The sequence below is a fragment of the Atractosteus spatula genome, chromosome 28, assembly GCF_055471065.1.
Source record: "Atractosteus spatula isolate fAtrSpa1 chromosome 28, fAtrSpa1.hap1, whole genome shotgun sequence".
Taxonomy (NCBI): domain Eukaryota; kingdom Metazoa; phylum Chordata; class Actinopteri; order Semionotiformes; family Lepisosteidae; genus Atractosteus; species Atractosteus spatula.
In genome coordinates, this window is record NC_142733.1 from 5764730 (window position 1) to 5780811 (window position 16082).

The following is a 16082-nucleotide window of genomic DNA, read 5'->3' on the forward strand; positions in this document are numbered from 1 at the left end:
TCGAAATAGAGAGAAATACCTTTCATATCTTCTTGACAGTGCGATATGAATATAATTGGGTGAATAATGTTAAGAGCTGTCTTATCACCTTGATTTTGACCCAATTTCATGCTTGTCCACATCCTATTACACTGAAATTACTTCAAGTTGTTTGAAATTCACAGTATCTGACAACCAGAAAGATGTTTGACTACTTGAGTAAACAGGATTTTAAAAAGAAGGACACGGTTGCTGAGACATTGACAAAGAAAACTATGCTCTAGCTGTTAATAAAGAGCTGTCCAATTAAAAAAAAAAGATCTTCAAACTTCAAAAATCAAGTGATTACTTTGAAATGTATAAAGTATAGCCAGACAGAGAAAAGAAAACATATGAAAGAATGTTAACCATTTAATATGATGTAACACTTTTTAAATTACAATATGCTTCTTCATACATATAGTCCTATTATTTACAATATATTATGCTGCAATAAACAAAAGACAGCTGTATACTCTGTAAACTGGGGAAGAACAATTTCATAGTGGACAGACCTGTACATCACAGCTAGATCTTTTTTGTTATTAATACAGAAGTTGAGTAATCAAAACAGGAGCGATTCATAACGGTTATGAATACAAAAAAGCAAATGTAAATTCAATCATTTTCAGCTCAAAGTGTCTGAATGCAAAAGGGAATAAGCGCTTTCAATCTCACCCCATATTTAAAAGCTTGGTTTTGATATTCTGTATAATAAAGCAGTTTCTGCTTCATAAACATGATGGTCTGTGCCTTGGTGGGATAGGTAATGATGTGTGACATGTAAATGCACTGAAATCCTGCAAAAGAAGCAAGACATTTCTTTGAAACAAAGAAATTAGCGTCTCAAAAAGCCTCTTCAGTTAGTTGTCATTTTAAACCCTTTTTACCACTGCAACAATCTCACATTTGTTTGGACACATTCAACATAAAACAATAAAAATAAAAACAAGACCAATAAACCAGCTCCTGTAATGATTTAAAACTATTGGGGCTCCTCCATCAGGCATTAGTGTGGAATTAGCCATATAAAATACCTTCAGCAGCAGTAGCAGTTAGACCAGCACAACTGGGCAAGCTTATCCACGAATAAAGTTTGCACGTCCTATACAAGAGATCTGACCAGGTTTTCAGCCTCTGAAAAACTCTATTATATGTCACTTTTTATGCTAGTACCCTCATTCGAAACATTCTGACAATGAGGCCAGGTAGTTTCATTACCGCAAAGTTCCCAGCTCCCAATTCATGCTGATGTCAGGGTCACATGACTGAGGGGTGTCTGCCACCAGCCACGCCCCTGTCCTACCACTTTTCCCAGCCTTTGCTGGAGGTTGACCCCGGGATTTCTGGGTGCTCCTGCTTCTGTATTGTTGGGAAAAAAACAGGATGAAGAAAATTACTGACATTGTTTGCTGTTTACTAACCAGCAATGGATCAAGTTTAAGGCTCTCTGTTGTTTTTGTTCCAGTCGGGCTTAAGGCCATACTGCACCTCATGTTCAGGATCCCTCTCCATACCCAAATACCTCTCTACATAATCCATACTAGAGGATCATTTGATACAGGGGTCATCACCTAAGTTTAGGGAAGATTCTTATGAACAGAATCATGCTGATGAAAGTGAAACAGACGACAATCAGCATCAGCCAGAGGAACCAGTTGACCGATTTCTTGGTGTGTTGCTCTAGCCGCTCAGACTCGGTCTTCAGCTTCTCAAAATTCAGGTCTGCCATTCTCATGGACTGTGTGAGCGTCTGGAGGAGGAGAGAGAAAGGAAAGGAGACCGTCTTGGTCAGCACCGCCCACCTGGCTTCGGGAAAGTCATCGATGAACGAAAACTGTTTTGCAGATTCCTCCATCTTTCACCAGACTGAATTATACAGACAGCATTACTACCTAACGAACAGCATGGCAGTAAAATCAGGTGAGACAACCGCTATCTGCACCTGTTGTCTATCTCCATACCCTGTCCATTTCCAGTTAATTAGATGTCCAGTTATAGAGAGATTTTTCTAACTAACTGCACAGCCATTCTGTATATTAACATCACAACCTTTGTAAGCCAGATCGATGAATGTGAATGCTTTTCTCCTTTTGTTAAAGCATTTTGTAAAATCAATCGCTTAAGAACTGTAATGGAGGTTTCAGTAACTGAATTCTTAAAGACTGCATTTAATTAGGGGAAAAATAAAAGAGTACAAGGAAACAGCTTGTTCATAGGCACAACATTACATCTGGCGTATGGTACTTGATACTAGGAATCAAACTGTATTTACAACCATCTTGTAAGGCAGGGGTATCAAACTCAGTTCCTGCAGGGCCCAGGGTCATCTGGTTTTCTCTCTCACTTACAGGGGAAGTTTAATTAATTAGCTGGATAAGTGTAACACTTCTAAGCTGGTTTAAAAAAAGTTAATTACAGGTGACAGGTAATGAGCATCATGTGTAATGAACTGCAGACCAATTTAAGAAAAATCTTATGGAAATCTAATATATAAAATAACGAGGTTAATAGTTTAATTGACTACTGAGGCTGGACGAAAAGCCAGAAGACACCAGACTTCGCAACTACTCAGTACGAGAGCCCTGTGAGGAGAGAGCTGGGAGGCCCACATTTAAACTAGTGGCAACGCAACACAGCCCAACAATGATCTGGACTCTTTCTGCGCCCCTCTTCCTTTCACTAGACAAAAGACGCAATGAAACCCCGTCACGCAGGCAGGAAGATTCTTTCTGGACGCTGCTAGAATGCCGCCTTTAGCCCTCGGTCCCAGCTTCCCTGTTTTTCTTGTGCTCGGCTGCGTGTTGTGGTGGAGCCCCGCAGGTCGAAATGGGACCAGCCTGACGCAAGCCGCCGGCTCCTCCCGGGCGGTCCGTTTCCACCTGCCGTTCCAGCCGGGCGCGGCCCGGGGCAAGAGGGTACCGGGTCCCCCGCGAGGTCACGCTCCCAGCCCGGGGCGGCACTGGGATGACCAGACCAGCGGCTGCCCCACTCCCGCCCAGCGCTTGCCTTTAACTGCTGCCGGATAACCTCTCGGGGGTTCATGGGGCTCAAACCAGGGTAGCCCAACCGCGGCATGTCCGTGGAATTCGCATCCCAGCTCAGCTCATCAGGAACTGAACTGGACCGACTTACGAACTGCAGCGCTTAGCTCTTTAGGTGCGGCTGCTTTAAAATGACCCTCTGGGCACACAGCCCCTCCCTTCAGGAACAGGGCTGGATCACCCCGTGTCAAACAGTATTGCTTTCTGGCCAGTTTACAGACCCATCTGGAAATTCACTCATACTTGAATTCACCTTGGGTCTACACCAACACTAACAAATACTCAGGACACACCAACACTGTGAACAAAAAAAAAAAAAGCAGGATATTTCCTATTTAGTAATACATCAATGAGGGAGCAATATAGTTATATCATCATAAAATGCTGAAGTTGAAAGTATACAATTAACCTCTTTTTGGACACTCTAGAAGCAAGATTTCCCAAGATGGGCTGTCTGGGGAGCTTTATTTTATTAAGGTGCAGCACAAACCATGCTCCACATGCCCCAATTTTAAGACCTCATCCCCTTTAACTCTTCCGACCTGCTCACTGAACACAGCTTCTCTGTAAAAAGCAGGAACACCAAACATCAACCACAACTTTTCACATTAAAAGATAACACTACAGTGCTACGAAAATCGCCTTGACCTTGCCGGATCATTGATTTTGCTCCTGATTTTATCTGAAAGGATAACAGCCCCTCTGTCCTTATGGCTTCACTTGGCTTCTTCACTACCAAGTTAACAGAAGAACCTTTTCTGACTTGGTTGTGAAACACTGCCACCTTCTGGAGCAATGTGGTAACTGGCCTTTTTCTCCACCAGCTGAAAATTCAGACAAAGAAGACCTGCATGAAAACAGCTGCAGCAGGTCTGTTTAGGTGATGGTCCTTGAATCGAACAACGAGGTCAGATGTCAATCCAAGCCCTAATTGAGGTTTTCCAGTAGATGCCACATCTGTCAGTTTTAAAACTGACAGTCCAGGAGGATGAAGATTTCTGGCATGGTAACAACTGACTGCAAGTGTGAACCATCCAGGTCCCCCCCTGCCCCCCCTCAGAGCAAGCCCGCCGCACCTGGTTGTCCTGCTTGATGATGTTCTGCGTCGCCAGCGTGTTGTTCTTCAGGTTGCGTGCCAGGCTCAGCATCTCCTCGGCCAGCTTCTCCTGGAGGCTGTGATGGTGCTGGAGGACGGCGTCCAGCACGGCGTCCGACTGCTTCTCGTCCAGCGGCAGACCCCTGGGAGAGCGCCGAGGTCACACGGGTCAGCTTCAGCGTGGGCAGGGGTTTGCTCCTGCAATCCACTGCTCATGCCTTCGAACCCTTTCACTCCCTCACTTCATCACCCAAGTGTGAAAAGCATGAGAGACAGCGCACAGACAACCCACCGCATTCCAGTATACCGTTAAAACCTTAAACATTGTTTTGGGGGATTTTTTTAAATTAACTTTCTCCAAAAGGTAAAAAGGCTGAGCACTTGTAGCTTTGAATATTTCCTCAGTTCTAAGTATTGAGTATATATGGAAAACGTCAGGGCACTTCATGGAAAGAGACATTCCCAGAAACATCCATCCTTTCAATTAAATAAAATACAAATACAAATAAAACTGACCTTCTTTGCCTCATTTCTGCTTCTGTCCTTCCTGAAAAAGAAGGACAACAGCTATTTCCTTGTAGTAATGCTGAAACCACAGCAACAAAGCCCACATTCTTGAATATACAATTAAATAAAACATACCAACGCGTCCCTGCTAGACGTGGATGAGAAACGTATTTGCAACCGCGTGGTCAGACTTTCCCCAACCAGAGCTTTTGAATTCTATATAAAAGACAACTTTAGTAGTGAATAAAGAAAGTACATTTACCTGCATTTGGTGATACCTGGGGGAACAAAAGGAACAAGAGTAAAGATTTGGGAACCTCGCTAACAAAACAATCCATCTAATTCCTGTCCTTGATTTTACTGGATTTACCGCTGTGATCAATTTTAAACACTTAAAGCCATGAAGTAATGGTTGAATGCAACTTTCATCTAGTGATGGAACCCAACTGATAAAAGCTGGTAAGAAAATACATTCATAAAACAAAAGAGGAAAATTAATTTATAATTTACCTGAGTAAAGAAAAAAATGCAAAAGTAAAGCTGATCAGATCAGATCAATTACTGGCAGCAGTTAGAATTGGTCATTAAACGTTCAGCTGGAACAGATACCAGCAAATACAAGGGACTCCAGGATGGAGAAACAGATCCAAGCAGTAAGATTTAAGTTAATCCAAGCTGGTTTTCCTGAGGCTTTTCAAATGTCTGCCCAGCAGGTGTCCCTATAGTGCAACCTTGCAGGTCAGCTGTGATCAGTCTCTCCAGCTGACAGTGGCTACACATTAAAAAAAAAACAATACTTTTCATAGTATCTTACAGTTCCAAGCAACTCATTCCTCATTTCTCCAGTGCAACGAGCCTTTGTCTGCAGGTGAACAGTTTTACTGGCTGAGGTCCTCTCATTCGCAGTGGTGGGATTGCGACCAGGCGCCAAGAACTGATTGGCTAAGGCCTTCTCCGTTGGAGAAGTCTGCAGAAACAAAGGTATGCAGACATGTGTAATTCACAAGTCCAGTAGGGTTCCACACAGTGGGTCACATTATTTAGAGCAATTTAATCAAGATCAACATGAGGTATAATTCATCATATATAAAACAATTTCCTATTTTAACATTACCAACCAAATATTTGGTATACGTATCGAAGAAAGCTTTTGTTAGAACTCCAACCATCGGGTTACCATCCTAAGGAGATCGCTTCTTACCAGTTTTTCAGCCTCTAATAATCCTTTGAGAAAATCCACCTTCCGGCTGTAGTCTGTCATTACCTCTGGGACAGGTTTACTGCACAAAGCGAAAAGAACTGTTACAAACTGATCAACACTCTATTATTAGAATATTAACCTAAATCCTCAACAATTATATTCTTGCATAACAATAATGATAAATGTCTTGTTTTCAAATGAACCGGAATATGAGCTTGGTCATCTTTTTAAAAATGTCATATTGTGTGTTCCAGTCTTTTGTGGGTTAAATGCTGTGGTCATCCCGATCCATACAAGCTGACACTCCGTGCGGGATAACAAGAAGCTGCTTCACAACAGATTAGTCGCTTCATACTCAAGACTCTTAAAACGCTTTTCTGAGCACAAGAAAGCTCTTTCCTCTGAACTTCTAAATCATTTCAGTTTCCTAGAATATAGGATCCATAGAAGGGCTGCAACAGACCTGAGACTAAAAATGCAAGACCGCTACCTTTACAGACTTGTAATGAGCAAAGACACCAGAAGAGAAGTAGAAACTACGTGCCAATTCACTGAAACTGACAGCAGAACTAGCTTTATTTTTACACAAAGGGTTGTGGGACCCTAGAACAAGCTACGAAGTCATGCTTTCAAGAACCAGCCTGAAAAGGCCCTCATGTTGCTCAGCTGTTAGTAACCAGATGAGCTAGTGAAGCTGAAGGATCTCGCCTCATCGGCAGCCACTCTGAAGAGTGCAGAATCACAAAAACGATTAAAAAGTCATTTCTACCTTGTGCTCTTCTTCAGCGCAGTCAGCATTTCTTCAAGTGCTCCCACATACTGAAAAAGAAGCAGAACACTGCAGGTCCGAATGTACCTTTGAAATCACGATTCCAGACTCCTTTGTCTATCTATGCCCGCTTTTTTTTTTACTGTAACGAGGGCAGAGAGGACGGCTTAGGCACAGACTGAGAGCGTTCAGGCGATAAGACACATTCTGCATGACCAGAACGGGGAGGCTTAAGAGACACTGAAACATGAGGTTAAAGCCAACGCCATCAATCAGCCTGAATCAACCGGGAAATGACTGACAAAATCTGCACATCACATTTCCCAGTACGTCTCGTCAGTCAGGAGTCTCTGAAACAGGTGAGCAGTCCTGGGACCCAATTTTGACGTCTTATCTACCGTTAGATGAACCCTCTAAAGTTTATAGATACCAGGGCAAGTTAAATTCCCAAATGCATGAGAGAACATGTTAATACTGCGGGTTACAAAAACACTGCCGGAAAAGGGGCTTAAAAGGGAGACATCCCGCAGCTACAGGTTTGAAAGCATGCATTTCATCTTGCTGCCACGTATCAAAGCTATCTCCAGGACACAGGTCATTCAATTCCCAAAACGCGCAGTAATGATCTACAAAATACAGTGTTTACTCAGTCCAGAGTAATTTCCACACAAGTCGCATGTATCTATCCAACCAATGATTTTAATCAGTTCTGACACATTTGGGGGTTTCAGTATTCGAGTTATGACGTGGCTATCGGGTTTACGTCTAAGCACCTTATTTAAAAAAAAAAGCAGGCTTAAAAAAAATTCCCCTCACCTTTTCTAACCTCCACTCCGTATCCCCCCGCTTCTCGGCAGCTATAGACTCACAGCGAGAAAGAAGCCGAATAAAGTTGATTTCTAGGCGAGAAGACGCCATGATTACAGCAGCACCGGAAGTCGCCTGTCTCTGACGCAGCTACTCTGACGCAATAAGTGGGTTCGACACCGGAAAGGATTCCTAAAAGGTGAAGCTGCTTTTCTTCAGTCTGGGTGCGCGAAGTTTAATGCTTCTTGTTATTCTCCTCGGAGATTCGTTCACATTGGCTGTGTGAAACATGTAATTGAAATGTCGCTATAAACGTTGATATTAAAGTGTCAAACAGCGAATAATATGTTAAACATGTTATGGATACAGAAACAAATATCCCAAACGAAGAGGCAAAATATCTAACTAAATATCTAGTTAATGATCTTTAATTTTGCCATGTGTATTTAAACTCAGCAGCCTAACTTCAAAGGTATAAAATGTCATAAACAGCAGTCTTGGGGGTAATTTTTTTCTGTTTTGCACGCGTGCCTACAAACACTTCATGCAAGAAGGAAGAGTTTAATTAAAAGAGCAGATTGTACGCACTCGGAGTCATCATTACAATGCAGTTGACTGCCCTACCTTCATACAAGTGCTGTGTAACGTCTCACCCGACGGACTGCTTGTCCGCCAGCGGCGCTACTGACCAGCCCCGTCCATGCTGAGCTGAGACCTGGAAAGATCAGGGTGGAAGATGTTTTAGAAAATCAGCTGAACGGCACACATTTAGAAGAAACGTATATGACATTCTTATGATACTTAGCAAGCAATAAAATTAATAGGAATAGTAGCAGTAAAAAATGTTATACATTCATGGCATACATACCTATAAAAAAACAGACACAGGTTTGATTTAGACTTGGAATACTGAGTTAAAATGGATTACTAGACTAGTACATTTAAAATAAATACGATTAAAATTACAGCACAGTTAGGTTCAGTAACAACGAAACACGTGGATAGTTCATGAAACTTAACTAAACAAATAAAACAACACGTTCTTGTTAATTGCGTTTAGGAGGCAGGCTAGAGGCTGAAGGCGGCAAAGTTCTCCTCCACCCAGCAGAGGGCGGTAATGAGCGACAATGGGCGGGCAACAAGAATTAAAAAAAAAGTATTTTATAAAATTAGCCAGTGGGTTTTTTTTTCTCACACACTCCCAGTCGGTTGCAAAAGGGAGAGAGAAAGAAGTTTGGAGGAAGTTGTCTTTGTCGCGAAGTCTGGAACGGGATGTATATGTCGATAACTTTATAAAGACGTTTAACGACTAATCCGCCTCCTTTTCCGAGCCACACGGTTGCTTCTGTGGGATGTGCTTTCTATAATGGTTTCAGAGAAGGAGCAGGGAAAACTTTGTTGCTCGCCGCGGTGATGTTGCTGGGCACCTTTTGATGTGCGCTCTGTTGAAACGAGACGGAACTTCTCTGTTAGCTCCTCGCAGCTTTGTAACGAGTGGGACGCCTCCAATACAAGAGTAATGAAACTAGGTAAGTTTGTAAAACGGCGCGTCTGTCTCGCCTTGAACACGCTCAAAGTCGGTTTTTCTCCCCTTCTGTTGGTGTCCGGGTGAATGAAATGGCAGGTGTTCACTGTCGCGTATTTAAGTGTATGTGTTAAAAAAATTTTTTGGGGGAAGGGGAATGCTCTCGTTGTTCTCTGTCCAACTTTCTTTTGACTTTTGTTGTGTGTTAAAAACGGATTTGAAATAAGTTTACATGCCGGAACAAATCCCCCCCCCTTTTTTTTTACAAAACCACACGCTTCTCTTGTGTGCTTTTTGGTTCTTTTCTTTTGTAAAAACCTGCTGATCGCTTTTAAAAGACACGTCTGTTCGTGTGTGTGTGTGTGTGTTTTTCCATGCCCTCCCGAGGCTCTGTTGTTTGGATGGATTTCGTGTGGCGGTCTGGGAAGGAGAAAGGGTTTGATTCAGGGGCCAATCCGTTTGAAAATGGACGAGCGCTGGGGCTCACAGCGACCCAGTAATGTCTTTTCGTTTTTGTTCCAGCTTTCATTGCCGAATTGAATCGGAAAAGCCGTGAACGTTTTCAGTACGTATTTCGGTCACGTCACTAACCCCCCGGGCAGAAGGAAGGCAGCAGGAGCTGCGGAGAAAACTTGCCCGGGTTCGTGTCCGTACAAACCGAACTGACTGGGGGATATTTGCTAATGATACCATATTTGGACTAGAGTTAAAAAGATCATGCTGGGGGTGAAAAAGTCGCGATGAGAGCTGCTACAGTCAGACGGAAAAAAAACCCCGTGTCTAACTCCCAGACGCCCGTAGCCAGTCTGAATCCAGCAGTCAGTCATTATACCCCAAGCACTGACGAGTCCCCCACATTGGGCGGGCAGGAGTCCTGAAAAGATTCAAACTTTTATATACACGTATAATTTTCTTTGCTTTTTTTTCTGGTAGCTACAGACTAACGCTTTGCGGGCTGGGCTATCGATGCGCAGAATGTATAAGAGCACGCCCTGTCCTACTTGAAAGACGGCGCTACACCGGGCGGTAACAAAATAGCTCACAAATTGACTTGCTTTTGATCATATTGCCATTGTAGAGTAGTTTAAACTTAACTATCACGTTACGCTTAAATGGGCGCATAATGGTTACTAATGCAGTCCTAAGATTGTTCTGCCTTCTTAGGATAATGCGTTTTACCGGAGAATCGCTTTTAGTTTGCATTGGGGCTGTACAGTGAGCAAACTTCACCAAAATATCCAAGGGTGAGTCACCTTTTTGGGGGGAAACCCAATCGCCACACATGGTCTCCGTTTTTTTTGAGGTGTCAGAAGTTGAGAGTGTACAGCCTCCACCCCAGCAATTTCTGCTACAAATGAAGACCAGCCCCTGGTGCTCGAAGGGCTACTGAGGGGTTTTTCTTAAATGACTAGTTGGCTTTGAGGTCGCCATGGTTAGTTAGTCTAGTATTATATTGCAGGAAGGGAAGTAGCCATTGTAACTGCAGGCATATTTTTACACAAGATCGATACTGCACATCTAGCTAGTTGCTGTGTCTTGAAGTTTATCTACAGTTTTGGGTGTTTTGAAAGGAAATAATTGCTCCCGTCCAATGTCCTCGCTGCAACGCGTCTTTTGTTTTATACCACGAAAAAGTAACCACCTACAGTCTATCTTTTAGACGCTAATATTATATATGACGTCTTTGATGAAGTCGCTGAGTACATCCTGTTTTTTTTATTCATCTGTCAGTCCTTTTCAGAAAGCCTCTCTACACAAGACTTAACAGAAGGTCTGGTTCATAAGGATTTAGTGCTTTTTGTTTTCTGGGCAGGAAGAGGCCATATGGTCATTAAGTTGAGCTCACGCCCTAATTTTGTAGCTGTCTTAAATGTCTTTTAAACTCTGCAGGGAGTGAGATGAGTGAATACAGTGACGAAGTGGCTGTTTCTTTCATAGGGAAGTACCTGCAAGGGGCTCTGCACATCCAGCCCAGTGGAACTAATTGAGAAAGATACTGTTACACTGAGAAAGACGAAGGCAAGGTTTTGCCCTTATTGGACAGGGATGCAATTCTAAAAGGGAGCCTTATATAAACAGGCTCTTGTTACATGTCCAGTTTTGTGCGAGGTTGGATTGTGATTTGCTAACTGCTGAGACATCCTTCAGGTTTGAGTCCGTGATGAACGCTGGGAACTTCTGAAGTGATTTTTAGAATTAAGGACAGATTCGGGGGAAAAAAGTGGAAAGGCTCATATAGTGACAGTCTCCCTCCCCCACATATATATCCCTGCAGTTTCAGATTTAGCAGTGATCCCTATTCCTGACTGCAGGGCCTTATTTCCAGCCCAGGCAGCAGGGATCACGGGCGAAGTTTCTTTTTCTGAGCAGTTGAAGACGAGCTGTAAGGTGTGTCCCTGGCCCTTACCCATCACGGCCTCCTAATAACCCCCATCTCTGAACTGGTTTCTTCACTCTGCTCTCCTCCCCACTGAGAGCTGGTGTGTGGGGAGTGTACTGGTGCATCTTCCAGGTGGGGGCTGCACACTGGTGGTGGTGAGGGGGGGTCCCCGATAACTGTACAGTAATTTGAGTGGAGTGTCCAGCAGAGCACTATATAAGTGTAAGGATAATTAATATTATATATTGTATAGAACATTATGTATTATATAGTATTATTTTCTAATATGAAGAGCGTGTGAGCTCTTTAGTTTTTGTTCTCTTTGATTTGGATTGGGGTTTTCGACAAGGAAATGCTGAGCTCCTTGAAAAGAGGAACTTGCATGGGTGCCGCAAGTGAGCCAGGGGCTCTGGCCATTCTGCCGTCTCGAAAATGGCCCAACGGGTAAAGACAAATGGGGAAATCCCTTCTTGAGATCGCAGGAAAACCTTAAAAAGCCCGTCCAAGAGGAAGCCCACGTGATCACGGGGAGAACACGCATGCTCCACGTTTTCAGCCCAGGGCCCCGGTGCAGCAGGGAAGCTGTGCTAACCTCTGCTCCAGCCTGCTACCTGTTTTTGTCACCAGTGGATGATTAATTGACATAATGACATAATGGATGATGCACTTCCAGGATCGGTAGTGTTAGTCATGTCGACTAAGAGTACAAAAAGGCTCTGCTCATCTGGAATGTTTTCAGACCTTACTGTCTTGATGGTGGGGGGTGTTTTTATTGGTACTGCTGTGGTAAAGCTGCTTCGCTTCAGATGTCTTTTAAGTTTCACAGCTGCCCAGCTTGCAGCTGGTTTGGGAGTTAGTTCCTGTGCGGCAAATGGCTTCAAAGCTCCGATCTGTTTGTGTCTGGCATTGTGTTGTTCAAAAGCATCGACTTGCAGAAGATTTTGGTTTCTTTTCGACTCATGTTAGGAAGCACAAAGCTTAACGGATCGGGTGGAAGTGGCAGTTGTTTCAAGACACCGGCGCAACTTTAAAAGATTGCAATTGCCAGGGTCCTTTAGCATGTTGGTTTTGTTTTCTGTGTACTCAGTCATGCAGGTTGGATGGGTTCTGTTCTCATGACTTCACAGCACTAAATGAGAAGCTCCAGCACGCAGAGTGTTCGTGGGTTTTTTTTAAAGTGAATCTCAAATATTGCTTAAAACTGCTGTGCTCTTAATGTCTTGTGGCAAGACGTAAAGCTGTGTAGAAGTTTATCAATCCCCCAAGTTATTTCATATTGCAGATATCGGTGTTGTTTTTCCCCAGATCAATAAAGCAGTAACTGTAGGTTGGATATTGGATGTCTTTCCAGAAAATAAAAACTTGGCTGTTTTTTTAGGCCTCTTTGAGGAGAAAGAAGTCTTAAGCTTCTGTTTTTTCCCTGAGGAAGTGAATTGTGAACATGGCAGAGCTGTAAACGCTGTTGCATGCATGTTGGGATGAGATTCTTAGCGCCTGGCCTTTGATTGTGTATTGACAGTCCTGCTAAACTCCTATGCTGCTGTGAGAGGAAGTGGAACAGTGTTGTGAATTTTTAAATCTGAGCTTTTGTCTTCCTGTAACCTGTGGATAACAGCTGTGATCATTTTTGGCTGCGTGTTTGTATACTGCAGTTTTTGCCAAACTAATACTTTTTTTTAACTTTAATGCTCCATCAAATATCAGTTGGAGAGTCTGTAATACCAGTTCTGAATTGGCTTGTGACTTTCTCAGATGTACTCTTTCTGTTTTGGGATGCTTTTGCTTTCAGGTTTGGGGAGTCTTTAAAAGAAATCAATATCCCCCCACCCCCTAGCAATTGGTGGATCTTAGCCTGAAACTGCCTCCTCTGTGAACTAAATCAGTAATTGCCCTTAAAAGAGCGATGACCAAGAATAAGCCGTGGTTTAGGTAATCCAGTGCAGTTATCCCACTCTTAAACCTGCAGTGTTATTGAGTCTATATTAGTTCTTCATTTTTGTTCTACAAAGATGCATTAATGGACCTAATATTATTCAGCAGTGTGACTGGAAAAGGCAATAGGTGATAACCATTGTGAGGACAAGTCAACATGGGAAATGGGTTACATCCCAGAGGAGGGAGTTCAGGGATTCTTACTTATCCTGTTCGTATAAGGTCACTGATATGAGGAGTTCATCCAGCCACATCCTGACTAATCCAAGGGAGTCCATTTCAACCACATGGTGGGGAAGCTGGTTGCTGGCACCCACTATGAACCTGTGGAATGTAGACTTCTCTTTTTTTTTTCCCCCCCAGATTGTGATGTCACAAAAGAGGGTGCTCCTGTACATGGAGGAAATGAGCATGCCTGTTTGGGACTGGCTGTTTCGATCAGTGGGAGATATGGTTTGGTCTGGGACAGATGGATACATATTGGGTTTTCTAGGTCCCTGGAGAGCTTTTCCTTCTCAATTAAGTCATTAAGGACTTGGGAGTGGAACAGGACAGAGGCTCTACAGCTCTGTAGGACTGGGGCTTGTGCACTCCTGGATTACGTCAGTGTGAGTGTGCAGCTGGGGTGCCTGGCCTGCAGAGAGCCTCCCTGTGATTGATTCTCCAATTGTTCTGAAAAGCCATGGGACTGGAGGCTCCTGTGGCGCAGCAATTGAAAGGAATCTGGCAATTATACAGCATTGAACATGCGGGGAGTATTAATTGTGGGTTTCTCAGGGTGTTATTGTGCATTACTTGCAGACTGCTGCAATGAAGTAAGAGTTAAATGTTGCCATTTAGTGGGACGATGCATCTAGACACTGTGTGTTGCAGGTCTGTAAATTGAGGACTTGTTTGAAAAGGTTTAAAGTTAATGTCATTTCTTGGCAAATGTACCGTCATTAATATATGAACTTTCAATTCATTATGTTCGAGTCACAGTGAAAGGTTTTAATGTGCAATCATTTCCTTTGCGGGGTTTGTGTCCCTTTTAAAAAAAAAAACTTTCCATTCTGTAACGCTGCTCCTCCTAATAGCTTGCCTGGCAGGGCACAAGGAAGGCGTCGTATTCATAAAAAATACTGCAAAGGTTTTTAGTTTAGTCCAGTAGTGAAGTAGCAAAGTACAGTCTCTGGCTTTCTCTTTGTCTGGAGACGCAGGGGCTTGAAATGGGCCTCTGTGGGAAAATGCCATCTCTGTAAAATTGGCTTTTGGAAAGGTGTACTCGGTTTGCCCTGTTGGGGGCGCTCTGCAGTGGATAGCTAGCGGAGCAGAGTTACCTGATCCACAAAAACAAATCCATTTAAACCCCCTCTTGATTGGAAGTGGTGCTTGTCTGCTGTATAATGCAAAGTATTTATTCTAATGTGATCTGATCGTAAGTGGTAACAGATCTAATAATAGTTCCCACTATATCATGGTCAATCTCTTGTGTGCTGCGCTGTACGGAAATGTCAATCAGTAACAGGGCTGCGTTTGGATGTTTTTTTCTGCGATGACTGTAGCGGAGGCAGTTAGTACGCGGCAGTCCTGCTGCATTTCTGAAAGCAGCTGGTACCAGTGATGGTGGTCACACGCTTGAAATACACTAGCGTCACTGAAATGGCGTGTGCAGACGGACCTGACATTGGGGGGGGGGGGACGTGTCGAGGTGAAGGCCGCAGACAAGCGAGGGGACTTGGCCTGCCTGCTCTCTCCCAGCCGCAGGTGAAGAATCCGACATGGCTGGCGAGCGCTCTGGGGTTTCCTCATGCTCCGCCCAGAGCAGGAGAGAATCCGGCAGCGCGGCCTCCCAAGTCGGGGCTTGTGTGTTCTGGATAGCTGCCGCTGTCCCTGCCCTCTTCTCTTGCAGCAGTGTCTCCGCTCAGGAGAGAGAGCTTGTGAGATATTTGCTAGCTTTGGCGATGCTGCTCTAGATTCCCTTTCATATACAGTGCTGACCTCGCCTTCATCCTTCTCAAGCTCCTCTGGCCTACCAGCTGGAGCTCAGTTTTTTATTTTAACATTAGGTCTCAAGGTTTATGTGTCAACTTCAAAAGTTCTGTCCTGTTTTCTACTGTTTCAAAAGGGTTAACTTTGCCTAGATGAGTGCAGTAGTCCACAAAGTCATAAAATGAAGTAGCCTTGTTTTTATTTATGAGTTATAACACTTGCTTTTAGCACACTTCTGGCTGCAGAGAGAGGTTTCTATGTGGTAAATTCATGCAGCGCCTGAATAACAGCAAAAAGCATGCGGTATGTTTTTCTTCAAGTAGCAGGGAGGGACTCAAATGTCTGGTGTCCTGGTTCTGTCCTCTAGTGAACGGGTCTCCGGACTGTAATGTGCATCTTATCCAAGGGGACTGTGCAGTGCAGGTTCACAGGAATGTGCCAGGGTGTGTCTTCTGTTGGGATTTGAAATTGTACACCATTAGAGCACGTATAAGACATTTCGAGGTTTTTAAGCCAGACCTAAATGTGGGGGAAAAAAAAACAGGGGAGCTTGGCTGATGTCTCCACCCTTTTGCCTGCACAGCACTGTAAAGCACAGTGAGAACCAGCCAACCCATCTGTTATCAGGAAGTGGATTTTTCAAGGCAACACGGAGCCTTTTCAAAGAAGCACTGAGGGACAGATATCGGACAGGACAGCACTCTGCATAGGATACCAGTCCAGTGTGTGGGCGCATGGGTACAGTGGGACAGTTTAGAAGCAGCCGTTGCCCCGTGCAGTGTGTTGGTCAGGTGGGCAGAAACCGCAAATCCATCCTTTATAAGTTCACCGA

At 43.8% G+C, this 16082-nt stretch overlaps 2 protein-coding genes across 14 annotated transcripts in view; one reads left to right on the top strand and one right to left on the bottom strand.

Annotated features, from left to right (window-relative positions):
* Positions 1 to 377: 377 nt before the first annotated feature.
* use1 (unconventional SNARE in the ER 1 homolog (S. cerevisiae)) lies at positions 378 to 7584 on the bottom strand. The gene is made up of 8 exons (XM_088907372.1): positions 7452 to 7584; positions 6636 to 6685; positions 5867 to 5945; positions 5480 to 5632; positions 4928 to 4943; positions 4675 to 4705; positions 4139 to 4301; positions 378 to 1771 (listed from the first exon to the last, which is right to left on the bottom strand). The coding sequence occupies exons 1-8, from the start codon at positions 7551 to 7553 to the stop codon at positions 1589 to 1591; spliced, it is 777 nt and encodes a 258-aa protein (XP_088763498.1). The 5' UTR covers positions 7554 to 7584; the 3' UTR covers positions 378 to 1588.
* Positions 7585 to 8632: 1048 nt separating this feature from the next.
* LOC148813841 (unconventional myosin-IXb-like) overlaps positions 8633 to 16082 on the top strand; it is an 81667-nt gene continuing 74217 nt past the window's right edge. For all 13 annotated transcript variants that reach the window (XM_088907369.1, XM_088907366.1, XM_088907358.1 and 10 more), the window contains exon 1: positions 8633 to 8971. The gene's annotated coding sequence lies outside the window, so the exon portion shown is untranslated. The remainder of the gene's footprint in view (positions 8972 to 16082) is intronic.

What these genes read in the sequence shown, in the direction of transcription:
- use1 (XM_088907372.1), bottom strand. Translation starts at nt 7,553, where the DNA reads ATGGCGTCTTCTCGCCTAGAAATCAACTTTATTCGGCTTCTTTCTCGC. An exon ending in GCGCTGAAGAAGAGCACAAG is followed by an intron (nt 5,946 to 6,635) that starts GTAGAAATGACT and finishes CGCTTTGTGCAG; the next exon opens with TAAACCTGTCCCAGAGGTAA. An exon ending in TATTAGAGGCTGAAAAACTG is followed by an intron (nt 5,633 to 5,866) that starts GTAAGAAGCGAT and finishes TTGTTTCTGCAG; the next exon opens with ACTTCTCCAACGGAGAAGGC.